Source organism: Limulus polyphemus, unplaced genomic scaffold (assembly GCF_000517525.1).
Source record: "Limulus polyphemus unplaced genomic scaffold, Limulus_polyphemus-2.1.2 Scaffold19, whole genome shotgun sequence".
Lineage (NCBI taxonomy): Eukaryota > Metazoa > Arthropoda > Merostomata > Xiphosura > Limulidae > Limulus > Limulus polyphemus.
Window position 1 is genome coordinate 362,281 of NW_013665629.1, and position 15,984 is coordinate 378,264.

General features: G+C 33.7%; 1 protein-coding gene across 1 annotated transcript in view; it reads left to right on the top strand.

Moving 5' to 3' along the window:
* The window catches only part of LOC106457874, a 40,390-nt gene extending 24,916 nt beyond the window's left edge, over nt 1-15,474 (top strand). The window contains exons 2-5 of the mRNA XM_013917341.2: nt 9,017-9,111; nt 10,793-11,302; nt 12,053-12,806; nt 13,055-15,474. Coding sequence (XP_013772795.1) covers nt 9,017-9,111; nt 10,793-11,302; nt 12,053-12,806; nt 13,055-15,129 — 3,434 coding nt within the window. The 3' untranslated portion in view covers nt 15,130-15,474. The remainder of the gene's footprint in view (nt 1-9,016; nt 9,112-10,792; nt 11,303-12,052; nt 12,807-13,054) is intronic.
* Nucleotides 15,475-15,984: the final 510 nt, after the last annotated feature.

Consider the following 15,984-nt stretch of genomic DNA (forward strand, 5'->3'; position numbering starts at 1 on the left):
AATCCAAGAGTTGACGGGGGGTGCTGTTGATTAATTGCCTTCTGTGTAGTCAGTCAGCTTAAAATTAGGAACAATTATTCGCAGCTAATCCTTTTCGTAGCTTTGGTTTTATTAAGTTTTACTTTCTAGACCTTATTATTGTTATTATTATTTGGTTTGAGCAGAGGTTTTCAGAGAGTTTGCCAAGTATTTATTTGACTTTATTTGGTTTTTGACGTATAGTACTTTGCTCACCATTAATAATCTAAAATACTTTATATGAGGCCTACTTAGTTTATTTGTTTCGCTCTCTCAAGCAGCGCTGATGAGTTGTGAATTCAGCAAACTGGTCTACTGCAGCGGAAGTAGAAAATCAAATAATAGATTAGACCTCTACGTCATATTTTATTCACTGAAATTCACGTTTTGGAGAGGAAAAGGTCTTCACAAATAAGGAATTAAATGTTTTCCTTTAACATACTTTGACTGTACAATACTTTCAAGCTTCCGACTACCCTTCCTTCTGCTCTGTTGTGCTACTTGTATCATTGTTTTGATCTGCTTGCTTAGATTTCATCTTAATATTTTAAATGCCTTTTATGATTCAGAAAAACTGAGAAAAAGTGACAAAAATAGCAACAAGTTATGGTCTGCTTGTTGATATCGTGTTCCTTTCTATTCCATCGCCAAATGTATGTTGTTTAGTAAGGGATTGTTGTGGAGGGGAGCTGTTAAAACTCGTTTATCGCATTGTAAGTTGTCTCAAAAAATCAGCGTTTAATCATGGATCTTTAGCTAGAGGGTGTGACGAAACAGCAGAATAGACTTCTTAACACTTAATTCTTTACTAAATCAAGACACGTTTTCAGTAATAATATAATTACAGCCATTCATTGTTGTACATAACAGCTGACCTTATCTCAGGTTTAACATTCTTGTAATATAACGTTTCCATAATTTTGACAGTTAGCGTTAATTTTATCTTTGTTCATATTGTCGTTGAATAAAAAAAGTGTAAGCTTTGCCTATGTTAGCTCTTTTTCTGCCTAATGTTATACTGTAGAAGTATATATAAGTCAATAAGTTACTAGTTAAAGATTGTGCATTCCAGACCTTCCTCCTCTAAAAATATTTCCAATCCTATGTCTTGAAAGTTCTCTTTCCAGTTCATTTGTCAGCGCACCTCTCAAAATTACATTTATCAAGTGGGAAAATAAACTCGTTTCTTACAGCTAGCTAGCTCTCTTGTTTAAATTTCTGCGAAATACTTGAACATTCTTATAAAATAATCCATATAAGATTTTTCTATTCCCTTTCGACAACATTTAAAACTTGGTAAGTGTTATCTTAGTGAAGTATTAGATAATATTTATATTGCACAAAAAAAATAAATCTTTAATAAGTATTTTCCTTTGCTAAATTATCCTTAAATTCTGAACACAAATAGAATGAGCATTTTAATTAAAGATACAATAAAATAAAACAACATACTTTGGTACTTTTAACTTGAATGCTAAGTTATGCGACACATGGATTAAATAGCCAGGTCAAAGACTCCAAGGTTCAGGCATAACCGTCTTAAATTTAGAGATGCTGATCAAAAGAGGGACAACCAATGAGAAGCTTCATACATCTACTTAACTGCATTTAACTAAATAGTGGGATTAATTGTCGTCACTTCTGTAATACACTCACAGCTGAATATCTCTGAAGCTGTATGTTCAACAGCATATCATGGTTTTATCCTTGGATGTTCTGCTCAGCAGCTCGGCATGCTATCTTCTAGGCCACGTCTAATCCACATAGATAAATGATACCCACCTACCTACTGGTTAAGAAACTGGTGAAGTGAGGGGTAAATATTAAGTGACATGAATATAAAAAAACTATCTCATATCATGCATGTCTTAAATCAACAGAGATTCTAGAGATCTCAGATCTCGTTTCTTAATTCCTTTTAACAAATGGGATTCTGAACAGTATTATACGTTGTTTTGTTCTATTTTAAGGTTTAAGGTTTCAATCTATCTAAATCTGGTATTTAATATATTCAATGGAGCAAATGTAAAGCAGGAAGACTGCATCATAATGTTATATGTATAAATATATCAAAGTTTGGTTAGAGAGGAGATGTCACGTGTACTCTCCTATATCAAAATAATCTTTGTGTCCTTGAAACAATATAAGTTGTGTGATAAGACTAGAATGAGCTTCGCGTAAGATACGGTTCTTAAGAGAACGATTATAAAGCACGTTATGTGGATGCGTTAATAACAATTCATTAAGAAACTCTCTAAAAATATTATTTTCCTTAATTAATCGTCCACATTATTAATATTGTTCTTTTGTTTTCTTTTTTCATAAGAAAATATGTTATATCACCCCTTTTTCAAGAAAAAAGCCCACAGATAAGATTGCTAATGAAAGAGTGTTGTGTATAAGATAAAAAAAGCAAGCCTTATCATCGGTTCTCTCACACACAAAGACAAACTGAGAGAAAATTATCCAGGAATTCCCTGTCATGTCAGCTGTGCTCCTACGAAGACTCACAGCTAGAAATTAACTCGTTGATATTTATAGCTCAACATTCGTCAGCAATACTGGGTTTCGTCTTTGCCATCTTAGTAAAAGTATAGTTTCGTCTCTGTGTTTGGTATGCTGAATGTTATTCATAGTTTTTTGTCTGGGGTCTGTTTGAGTGTACTCTAAGTAAAGAATAATTACACTTAATCAAGTTTTATATATACAAAAATAGGAAGAGTTGAGTGTGAAACTTAAGGATATTTGACAGCTAGACTACCTGTGTAGAACGATTTGTAAAGATTATTTTAACAGTGCATCCAATGACGTAACCTCCTCAACATGTCTCAGAATAGCCGATGTGTATATAGTTGAAAGTCGGTCGCTGGTAAGACTAGCCAAGCTCAACATTTTCCGTTTGCGGGTGGGATGCTAAGGTCTTATAGAAGGAAATTCTTTATGTAGCGGAAAATAATAGTTCACTTTTATTGTATTATCTTTTCTGAAAAGTTGTTGTCTGTGCTTGTTGAGACAGTGTTTTGCAATCGCTCGCCCGTTACTAATCACGTCTAGGAATTTTATTATTATTTGGGGTTGTATAATAATAATAAAAGAAAAAAGCCATCGGAGCCCTTAAGAACTTACGTTACACACTACGGTGGAAGCATACAAAGAGGATAGCAACTGAAGCGAAATAGCTTTCAAGTACAGGACGTGTCTTTGAGAAACAACTGGTTGGTTTTAGTCCAAGAGCGTCTCGAGGGACAAGTCACTCTAAGATAACTGTTCTGATAAAATTGCCTCAGGGGTGTTCAAAGTGTCACCACAAGCTCTAAATTGCCCTGATATCGTTTAGCGTTAATGCTTCAAGTCCAGCTGAGAAAAGTTATTACAACAATATGGAGTCATGACGTGTAATTTAGTCCGTAATTGTTCATCATCATCCTTTATCATCCATGTATTTTAGGCAAACCACAACAGGGCAGAATCTTTATGTGTTCCTTTGTGAGCTAAAAGAAATATAACCGAAACAGTATTAGTCCTGTTGTAAAAAGTTCCAAAGTTCGTATTTCACTCATTATTACATTTATAAAATTAGTCCTGGATATTTTACATCGAAACAAACAAATGTAGAAAACTGCAGTACTTAGGAAGCAAAGTCAGTGTCTCAAGAAACGTGATCATAATCCGTTATACATTTAATAAAGATTATTAATATTCATGATTTCGCATTGTTATCGCATCTAAATTTATCCACTATGCATTGTGTCTCTGGATTACCACATATCTGTTTCTTCATATCCACTGTGATTCTTCACGCATTAGAGCCTGCTTTTCCCCATATTTAATGTGACTATATGTGTTATCAGTGATTATACCTGGTTTCCCCATATACACTGTGATCTCCTGCATTACCGGACCTGTATTTTTCATACTAATTGTGACTCTCTGTGTTGGTTATTGCTTTGGAAATTCCTTTGTAAAACTGATAAATTGGAAGATATAAAGTTCAGAGATTGAAACATTACGGAATAACAATGTGTTTGAAATAGGTGTAAAGCTTAATCTACGTCTGGTAGCCAATAGATTATCTTATGAAAATGGGCTGCGTTCAGTCGCTCTTCCATTTTGGATCGTACCTCGTAAAAGAAGGTAAGTGATAACTGAGGTGATTAATAATATTTCTATTACAAGTGCATTTTAGAAGGCTTTTCTTTGTTGAATCACTCCCCCAATTTGAACGTAAATGCCGACTCTAAAGTGGGATTGAATTTTACTGGAACGATCGCATTAAACAGTACTTAAAGCTAACAATACACCGACTTTATTGGAGATCTGCGCTGTGCCCACCGTATGTATCGACCCCCAATTTTTGTGTTAGAAACCCACAGCTTTAACACTGAGGCACGTAGGGGTGTGTGTGTAAGGAATTAATGACAACGCTTACTATATATATATATATGTATAAATCCCGAAATCACATTGCTTGTACTAATATATCTCAAAATGTACACGAATGGAACCTCGTCGTTGTTTGCTTTAAAAATTATGAAAGCTTTAACTACGCCTAGTATGTGTGTGTGACAAAGACCACGAATTTTTTTTATGTATTGAGAATATATTATATTTTACGATATTTTTGTAACTGAATGGAACATAATGAACTAGATTAATATGTAATTTTGGAACTGCACATTTTACAGTAACTGACTTACAAACGTTTCGTACGAGTGCTTCGTATTGGGTATTTACAGTTCCTAATATTTTAATGAACAGTTAGATATTAGGTTTATTAGCTATCAGCTTTACTTTTCACACGCGTTTCCCTTTCCAGTAACGAAAAATAATTAACGAGTCGAATATGTGTTCTATAATAACGTAAGAGTGAAATTGTAAGAACAAGTTCGTGTTCTATGTTTGAATATACAAGTAACATAGAGTGGAAAGTATAATATACACATACACACAAATACATATGTATGTATCTATTTACCATTCAAATTTAAGTTTAAAATATACTGAGATGACAGCTTAAAACCATGCTCCGCACAAGCACACACGTATATATATGGATATCCGAAACCACATATATATCTATGTTCAAACATACTGTTGGTGTGAACGTGCATTGTATGCACTATGAGAAAAACCTATACACTGGATAGATGAAGTGAAAAAACAGTGTCATTGGTCATATTCAGTTCTTCACATTATATAGCCGCACAATAGCAGATATAATTACAGGGTCTATAGATTTACTCAGTTCTTTGAAGGTTTTTGATATAGAATTTTATGTGCTTATTTTGATTTGTGCTGTTAAAACCTTTTTTGCCATTATTCACTGGTGCTGTTAAAACCCTTTTTGCCATCATTGACTTATGCTGTTAAAGCCTTTTTTTTATTAATTTGTTTTGAATTTCGCGCAAAGATACACGAACTGTGTTTAAAATTAGAACTATCCTTGAGAAATATTAACAAGATTGAATGCAAAATCTGTTTAGAATTAAACCTCAATTATTTTTGAATTATAGATGAGGTCTCTTACGGAAAACGGTTATTACGAAGTCTTTTATAACAGTTCGATTTCTGTATTCGTAATAATATCTGTAAATATATATATGTTAGGGCGCTTGACTCGCAATGTGAGGGTTGCGGGTTCGAATCCCCGTCCCACCAAACATGCTCGCCCTTTCAGCCGTGGGGGCGTTATAATGTGACGGTCAATCCCACTACTGACTTTTGTTTTTCTTAAAAAAGTATTTGGTAATTATCTTGTGTTCTGCGACAAGTCTGACATTATCTTGGCAGGACCAATGAAGAACGATTATGTCGTTACGTGATCTGTGTCGTCTTATCTTTTTAATCTGTCTTTCACTTTTTCTATTTATGTTCATAACTCAATATCTATTTTAAGTACCTCTTCGAGTTTTATACATGTTGCCCACATTAAGTAGAACTCAATTTGTATTTATTCAAGTAATTCATAACTATTATCATCTCCTCGCTGAAAATATCAACACTGTGTAATAACTGATCTGAGTGCTCATTATTATCTTCTTAAAGTGTATGGCTCTTATTTCTTCATAAAGTTATGAACGTTTGTAATGCCTCAAAAATCTTATAGGCATATTTTATTATTACAATAGCATGTTTTAGTCAGAATTTAAGAAATTAAATTAATATCTCTGTTTTGCAAATCCATAATGGAAATGTTCAATAGAATTAAATTTCTAAATGTATAATAATGGAAGGAAGATAACGTCTATTTACATAATTTCAGTAAATGTTTGTTAAAATATGGGTTTTTGACATTTAAGCATAGTAGTGAACATCACAGATTACATGAGATAATATCGTTCATTTTCATTTAAACATATAGCTTGAATTAACCAAGCAAGTAAAAAATACTTTGTGAGTACCATACTTTTGCTGGAAATATTACATAAATGAACTGTTAGTATACTACAAGGTCACATAAAGTGAAGATCTAGGTCACCATAAGGCATACCAAAGATCTTACTGTTGTTCCACTCGATCACATGACTAGCGGATTGATTACACGGTTCTTGGTTGGTTAACAGTAGGATGTTCAGCCAAGTTAAGCTGATTAATTAGCATATACATGAAATTATTATCATTACTAATTTTTTCTTAATTATATCTGCTGTAGATACTGCAGAAAGCTCATTTTGGGAAAAGCTTTCGTCAAAATCAGCATGGGAAAATAACGGTTAAATTTTTTCGTTTAACATTTTTTGTTTTTTTATTTAAACAATATCTTTACAAGTGACTCATTCACATAAAATTATATTTTAAGATATAAATTTATCTCGTAGAATGAAAACATAAAATACCTCTGGCTATAGGAGTGGCCTTGTGGTTAACGTGTCTAACTGAAGATCGAAGGGTCCTGGGTTCGAGATTGAATGACACTAAACACTTCACACTTTCAGCCGTGGGCAATAAAATGCGACAGTTAGTACAGTTATTCAATTCAAAAAGCTTTTGTGAAAACGGGTGCTGCTGACCAGGTGCCTTCTATCTGGTCAATGGGAAAATTAGGGACGAATATACTTTAATCCTAAAGGTCTCTAACCTAGCCGTTTAGCTACAAGGTGTGCATAAGGCGTTGTTCTGGTTGCAAGTTCCAATTTAGTGTTACAAACGCAGCAGAAAGTATACATTAGCATAGGTAATACACTTGATATTAACGTTACCATTAGAACAAAGAGATTTGTGTGTGTGTGTAACAAAAAATGTGTGTGTACCGTAATGGATTCAAATTTGGTGACGAAGAACCCATTTTTTAGAAAATAAAGTTTGGAGACGGCTTGAATGGGTAGTGAAAAACTTTTTACAAATGTACAGCGTTGTACATTAGCAATAAAGTTTCTTTCTAACCCATTCTAGCCGTCTCCAAACTATATATATATCCATCTGCCCTGTTGTTACTCTCTATCAGTGTTTTCTACATTCGTATGGTTTTTAACACATTGCTTCTACATATAAAAATTCCTGAGTGACACTAGATAATGGTTTTGGGGATTTTTACAGCATATTTAGCCTTCATTTGGATGTAACCAAAAATGTTACTTATCTACATAATTCACATCTTATTTGATCCTTTTACCAACTGAACTAGATATCTATCTTCATTGTTGTGGTGAGTACGTGCATCAGCTAGCCAAGCCATTTTCACCTGTATCTTGCTGCTTATCGGTAAACGCATGAAAACAACACAGCTGGCTATAACAAAGCCGAGGAGTGTCGTATTTTCTTTCTCTCAGCTGTTGAAATATTATCTCCACTTTTGAAAGTGCATCCGAACTCTCAAAACTGTATTTATCATGAACATGTACGTATGCCATATTCTTAGTATCAAATCTAACGACAAAACCATTTACCTCTGAACAACATACTAAAAGATGTCATAAAAACATAAAATCAACAAATACTTTGCAGGCAGACATTGATTTAAAGCTCCCGACATGGGAAGTTCCAAACTTCACAGTCCTGGATGCGCAGATAAAGCATTATACTCAATTTTAAATGGTTAATTTCTTAAATATATTAGGAGAAACTGTTGTAATTAAAAACTCATGTGATGCATCAAACCATTAATATTTGTATCCGATGAACAGAAGTGACCTAGCTTGCAAATAACCATGAATAACTATAATAAATAAACTTAGTATTCCGAAAACTGTTTAATTCCGAAGCCTAAGTTCAAGGGAGGTCCAGTTCAATCTACACTTGGATCAACGTGTGTTATTGGGTTATGCTAGTTTCGGAGAATTCCACTCCTCATCAGTAACCCTGAACATAAGCTAACCAAAGAGAGATAAGCTGGACCAATATGACAATGAAAAGTATCAAACATATTGTTGGTGTGAACGTGCTTTGTATTCACTATGAGAAAAACCTATACACTAGATAGGTGAAGTGAAAAAAAAAGTGTCATTGGATACTACATAGTTCTTCACATCAAATAAGCATGACCATTTTCTTGATCTATTCTCGAATCTTCGAACATAGATATAGAATAAAACAAATTTCGGATATTATCACACTTGTTGTTGGACTTTTGTAACCTTACTCATAATACGTTAAATTTATAATTTATCATTGTGTGCAATAAAAGCTTCTTACTCCAAAGCAATCATAAAATAATTCATTCACATTCACAATGACATATCAATACCAAAGCAGCACTGAACTACGAAGTATACGGTAATGTTAGGATAATTGTTTTCTTGTGAAGAAAACGATCACCATGTTTTTACTTAAGTTCTTCTTTCATAGAAGACTGTTTAAATGTTGACCTAGTAAGAAATCTGATAAATGTTGACCTAATTAGAAATCTGATTAATATATATATATATATCTTTTCTATATATTAGCACTAAGGCCAAAACATCGCACTGAATGTATAAAGAGTCATTATATGTATTGTTAACTTTGTCGAGGAAGTGACTAATATTTGAATATTACAAGTGTCCACATGTTTAAACTACAGGCTCCGAACAACAAACTCCTGAGGATGAAGAAAAGAACGAAAAGCCAATTTCTGCTGAAGAAGAGTTGATAAGTACAGAAAAACCAGAAACAAAGGTATTTTAATGGACGTGGAGTTGCTATTCAGCTAATAAAACATACACATATTTTTACAAATTCGTAAAACTTAAGGTTTTCAAAGTATGGTTTGATCTCTACTAAAGTGGTAGCAGGTTCGTTTGTGTATCAGCGTAAATTCAAATACAAATAATGTTTAGATAAATTAAGAAGATTTTAAGAATCACATCCTTTGTGTTGCGGCTATGGGCAAACATCATTCACAATCTCGTGTACGACACCTTGATTTTCATTATAGGGAATGCAAATAATATAAAAAGTTATTTTTAAATTTCCATTTCAGAGAAAAACTTAATGTGAACCATGATACTCGTTCCTTAGAGCTAACTAGCTCCTCCACTCACTTACAATATAATATCCGCTAAATCACAATTTACATATTAAATAGTTACCGATTGTAAGTTACCGAAACGGTTGATAGAAAACTTACATCACAGGTTGAAGTAAGAAGCAGACACATGTTTTGAAAGGAAAAGGTGGGCCTACTTAGTTTCGTAAAAGTTATTTCATACGTAGAAACATAAACAAAAACATATTGCTGTAGATAAGTATGATAAAATAGCAAAAGTATTGCATTAATATTATTTCGGTAAACTTTACACTGTATATATGTCCATAAGTGAATAATGGCTTGCAAATGGTATACCTCAGTGACAAACAATGAATCGATTTATAGATATGAATTTATATTCATTTTAGGGCCTTAAACGGCTTGTTTGCTGAATAACTTATAGAAATAAAATATTAGTACCAATGCTACGAATTCTTCAATTCATATATATATATATATATATAGGTTCATTGTGGTGAGAAAATTCCACTAAAAACGTCGTACATAAATTAATCTTTATGTTTCTGTTAACTGAAATTCTTATTTTATTCTGATTGTTTAAAACTTTGAAATTACCAGTGATTTGGAATGAAATTGCAAAAATTATTTAGCATAAAACAAAAATAATGCTAATCTGATATATCTAAGGTGAACGAGCAACTCAGTTTGAAGGTGTCCAAGAAAACATGTAGGTGAACATTGTATTTATTAAATTTGCCCGTTAAAGCAGAAATCATATTACCGCGTTGAAAATGTAATAAGAAAAGCTTAAAAAAATATAATAAAATGGTTAAAAGCGAACTGCATTAGTTGAGATAATTAACGACAGTATTCATTATTGCAAGGGCAAAAAAATATATTTTATATACATTATATATTTTTTTCATTCTCTTTTAAAAGTCAATATCATCTTAAGAATACACATCCGTTTCAATTCGTTGTATTTCTCCATTATATTCTAAAAGGTGGAGCTATAAAAAATACTGTCTAATGACTATATAGTCATGGACACGAAGATATTATTGCAACTTTATGTAATACCGTTTCTACATTTGAAATTCATATAGATGGATCTAATCAAAGCAGTTAAAACCTTAAAACCTAGTATAAAATTTTGAAACAATGAATTTTTAATCTTAATATTGACAGTATTGATAAAAATGTAATGTGTAATGAATATGTATTTAATATTCTTATGGACCATATATTTTAGAAACATTTTGAATATCATTGCACAACATCAAATTTGCCACATAAATATCAATAACTACTTGATGTAGTTAGAATGCTGTAAGGATATACAATTTTATTTGCATTTTTCTCTTAAAGGAACTTCTCAAGGAGGAAGTAAATGTAGATACTGTTCCAGGAGTCATTGCTTCTCCAGAAACACAAGATGCTCCAAAATATGAAGAAAAGTCACCAGATGTACTACAATCAACTCCTACCATCTCCTTAACTGTTCCAGATTCTGAACATGGGGGAACCCAAAAAGAGGATAAAGAAAATAAAACAATTTCAACTGAAACAAATTTTGAAAATAAAGATACGTCCGATGTGGTAGTGGAACCAACAGGTACAACTGCGCCAACTATTAGCAGTGAAACAGCTAAGGAGCCCCCTCAATCAACATCAACCCTTCCCACAAGCGATGATGTTAAATTTGAAACAACGGAGACTCTGATAGAAGCACCACAATCAACTACTGTCCCAGAAATAGAAGAACTTTCAAAGGAAATTCCACAGCCATCTTACACTCCTGTTATAACAGGCGTTAACTCTGAAACACAAGAAAAGACAGACGTGGTAGATCCTGGGACACTGTTGAAAGAGCAGCAGGTAAAACACAAGTTATTAAGCACAAATCAAAAATACCACAAGTCTAAGCACTCTGTTAACAGCTGCTTTCCCTCTACCTATCATTTCATAATTAAGGACTGCTAGTACAGATAGCCTTCGTGTAGCCACGCGCGAAATTCAACAAAACAAACAATAAATAGATTTTAGAGCTGGGAGTTGTTGTTAGATTTTTTATGTCCAATTTAATGGCCCGGCATGGTCAGGTGGTTAAGGCACTCGACTCGCAATCTGAGGGTCCAGGGTTCGAATCCCCATCTCACCAAACATGCTCGCCCTTTCAGCCGTGTGGGCGGTATAATGTGAAGGTCAATACCACTATTCGTTGGTAAAAGAGTAGCCCAAGAGTTGGCGGTGGGTGCTTCCCTCTAGTCTTTCACTACTAAATTAGAAACGGCTAGCGCAGATAGCCCTCGTGTAGCTTTGCGCAAAATTCCAACCACACCAAACTCTGTCCAGCTTATATTTACGTTTATTCACAAACGCCACCACTCGTTATAAACAACAGAAAATAAATATATTCAAAATATCAGTTTCTTGATAAACGTTATATTAATAACTTATTCTGGTAACAGATGCAGGTTTTTGAATATTGTGCTCAACTTATGATGAAGTGTTTTAATTATGTAATATATTTACAAGGTATGTCTACAAAAAGCCAAAAATACTATGATGGTAAGATTTGTTTTTAGGAAACTGCTTCTGAAACTCAGGTTTGTTTGTTTATCGTAGGAAAAACAGCTCAAAAGTGAGTCTAAAACTCTTCAAGAACAAAAGAATATTCTACCAAGTGAGACGACGGATGATGATTATGAATGGGTAGACCCACTTAGCGATCTGCCTACTAGTCAAGCTATAAGCGAGGACAAGTCCATCTCACTACAGTTTCAGGAGTTAACCTCAGATGAAGCTTCTGAAAACAAGGAAACGATCCTTTTCCAGGCAGAAGAAGAAGATAAATGTGAACACGAAATAGAATCAAAATCTATTGAGATTTCTGATCCCCGTGTCACAGAAGAAGCCACGCCATCATCTTCTTTCCCTGAATCTATATCGACTACTTCAACAATCACAAGTACGACTGACGGAATTCAAAAAATGAAAATGGAGGATAAAAAGAGCAATATTACTGAAAGTCAGATGTTAACTGAATACCTTTCGACTTCGGATATGGAAGTTCTGAATCAAACAGAAGAAAAGATGGAGTTTACTGATACTTTCAAGGAGCAACAGATGGAGATCAAGAGAGTTGAATATGTCGACAAATCCACGGCTGAAGAACTGAAAGTGGGCGATACTGTTAAAGTAGATCAAATTAACGAAGAAATCCCATTATATGAGGATAGAGAAGATAGTGGAGTAGATCCTTATGATACTCAGATTGTGACTGAACAAGAACAAATTCAGTTGGATATGCCAACCCTTAATGTTAATGAAAGCACACACACTGTTGATCCCAAGGGGTCAACGAACGAGATGACTTTAGGTGAGTGACAACACTTAATAGCCTGTTAGAATATAATCATTGTTCGACATTATTACTTGTCAGAATACTCCTTTTTCCAATTATATAACTGGTAATCTGGTTAAAATGGACTATTTATACTTTAATGCTGCTTATAAAATCACACACATAACCATTATTATACATTTTATTACTGTTGTTGTCTGTGAAACAAGTATTTTATATTATAATCCCTAAAATGAAATGTTCTGTATTTCATTATTCTTTAGACATTCCTAAAACAGAAGACTTACCAGACTATAGTGGACCACACACTCCCGAAGAAGAGGATGCTGCAGTAAAAATCCAGTCAGCTTTTCGTGGATTCATTGCAAGAAAGCAGTACTTAGAGAATAAAGTCAACTACGAACATTCAGATTTTGCACAACGAAGTGAAAATGTTCTAAATGACACAAAAATTGAGCTTCTACATGATTTTACAGAAACAGGTGATATAGAAGCTGAAAAAGAACTCAGGAAAGATAAACATGCAGAAATAATACTGAAGGAAGACGAAAGAGTAAATGTAATCAATTTAGATGAAATCAGCCCGGAATCTCTAGACGAGCCAAAGCCTGAAGAATATCCTCAGCTTGAGGATCATCTAAAGTTTATGGACAATAAAGAGGACACACAAGATTCTTTGGAGGAAGATAAGGCCGCTATACGTATTCAAGCTGCATTTCGTGGTTATAAAGTACGTCGGGAAATGAAACACGAACACCCACACATTGTATTAGATAAAACTCAACAAGGTGAAGATCAAGAATCGGAGTATAAGGAAGAAGAAGGTTTTCTAACAGAAGATAAGTGTCAGGAAGAATTACAGAAACATTTAAACACTGAACATAGTGCAAGGGAAAGCCAGAATGATAACTTTGAATCAACAGACAAATTGCTAATCAGTGAGTTTGACCAGCTTCAAAGTTTTATAGAAAGCCATTCAGAGCCAAAAATATATCTTTCTGCTACAGATGAAGGGAGTGAACTAGGAACAGAACAAAACAAACAACAGCAAACAAGCACAACAAGCTATACCAAAATAACTTCAACGTTTGGATTGGAATCACAAGAATATGAAGATACCACTGATATTCAACTTCCTACACAACAGGTATGTGAAGTAACTGAGACCACGCCCAAGTTGCAAGAAGACGATGCTCTGTTAGGTCATCCTATCATGCCTCCACAGAAAGAAGCTATAGTTGATATGACTAGTTTATTGGATAAGCAAGACCGAAATGATACCTCCAGTACTGAAGTTGGCGTGTTTGATATAAACAGCGTGAGCCAATCCCAAGTATCCAATATTGACACATCTGAGGAAATTCCTATTGTCGTGCCTTTGAAAATCACAGGTACAGAAAGCTTTCAAGAAGATACAGATGATGTAATGGCACATCAAGAACAACATGTATTACATACTGATGTCAATCAAACTAGTGTTTATTCTGCACCTCAAAAGTCATTCGAAAAAGCCATGATCATAGTAGATGAAACAGTAGAAACTGAAAAAGATCCTACTCTAATTTCTGATGAACATAAAGAAATATATAAACCGAACTCTCTGTCTGATACCACCAGTGTTTTGGAAGATTCTATAGATATTTTGAATAAACTGGAACCACAAAGTATTCCGGACAGTTCTACACAGTTTGCCAGTAGTGAGTGTGCTCCTTATACATTTACAACAAGGCTTGTTGAAGAAGATTCGAAATCAAAATGTAGTACCGATAATGCTATTGAGAATATAACAATTCCTTTCGAAACAGAAAAATCAGTAGAAAATATAGAAACTCAACAAGCTGAACATTTTGTGGAATTACAAGAAGCAGAGTGTACATCTTTAAATACAAGTGCATCACTACAGCCATTACTGGATGAAGAGCAATCAATTAGGCCCAGAGCTTCCTGTGATAATATTGAAGCCACTGAAGGGACAGCTTTTCCTGAAGTTCTTTCGGAAGAGCAAACGGTTTCCAATAAGTCCGTAACCCATTCAAATGTTTTAAAAGATCTTCAGCAGTTAATTGAAGAAGTTAAAGTATCTGATGCAGCAATAACAGAAGAGCTAAATTTGCTAAAAGAGCAGAATGAGGATAAAGCTTCACAAAATGAATCAATTGTACGAGACCAGAAAACGTTATTGAATCAGTCCTCAAACACAACCTCTCATTCTGAAGAACAGCCCACAGACAAATCTATTAATGTACAAGAGGTTAAAATGGAATCAGAACCCATGTCTGGCACATGGGTTGAAGGTGAGCAGAATGATCCATCTTCCACACCAAGTGGCCAAATCTAGCTTTTTCAGCTGTTTTAAAAAAAATGCTTTTGTGTTAACAAACACACACACACACACATATACATATAATCTTCCATGAACTTACTCTTTGTTTGGATTAAATATTAAGTGAACGATGAGACGAGAAGTATTATAATCTATTTTGTCTCTTTATTTCTTGACCAGCAACAGTAATATTAAAGGTACCTTTGTTAAAAAAAAGATACATTTTTTATCGCTTTGTAGATGGAAAAACAAAAAACTACATAGAATTGGTGAAATAATTTTATTTTGTAGTTAAATATTAAGTGTATAATTTATCTCATAAATGCTGTACTTGAATGATAAATGACACTTAGTTCCTTATCTTGCCTCTATTTGTCCATTATTCGTACAGTAGCTTATAAGAGCCGTGGATGTGCATAAAAAAGGTAATTTTCATTTTAATTTCTGAATGATTTTAAAGTCTTATTTTACATACTGTGATTTTGGTTGATTGGGTTTTCCTTTAAACAATATGTGATAACTTTTAAATTTTGCTAACAGAAATAATTAGTAATACGTTCTAAGACTAAATTTACATTTAACATATCTCTTACTTGATATGATTTAATCTGCGACTATCATCTTTTAACCATCGAGAGTATCTCATCACACTGGCATGTAAAGCCTGACCTAAGGCCCAGATGCCCATGAAAGGCTTGAGAAATGGTGTGCTTTTTTATAAGAAAAATAATTCAGAGCAGAGGTAGCTATTTACTCTACATTTATGTTGTAAATATCTGTGACTAGAAAATCGTTTTGAGATAATAAAAAAAAAACACTCCCAGAGAAAAGGTATAAAATCATCGATTAAATTACATTTAAAGGTATTTT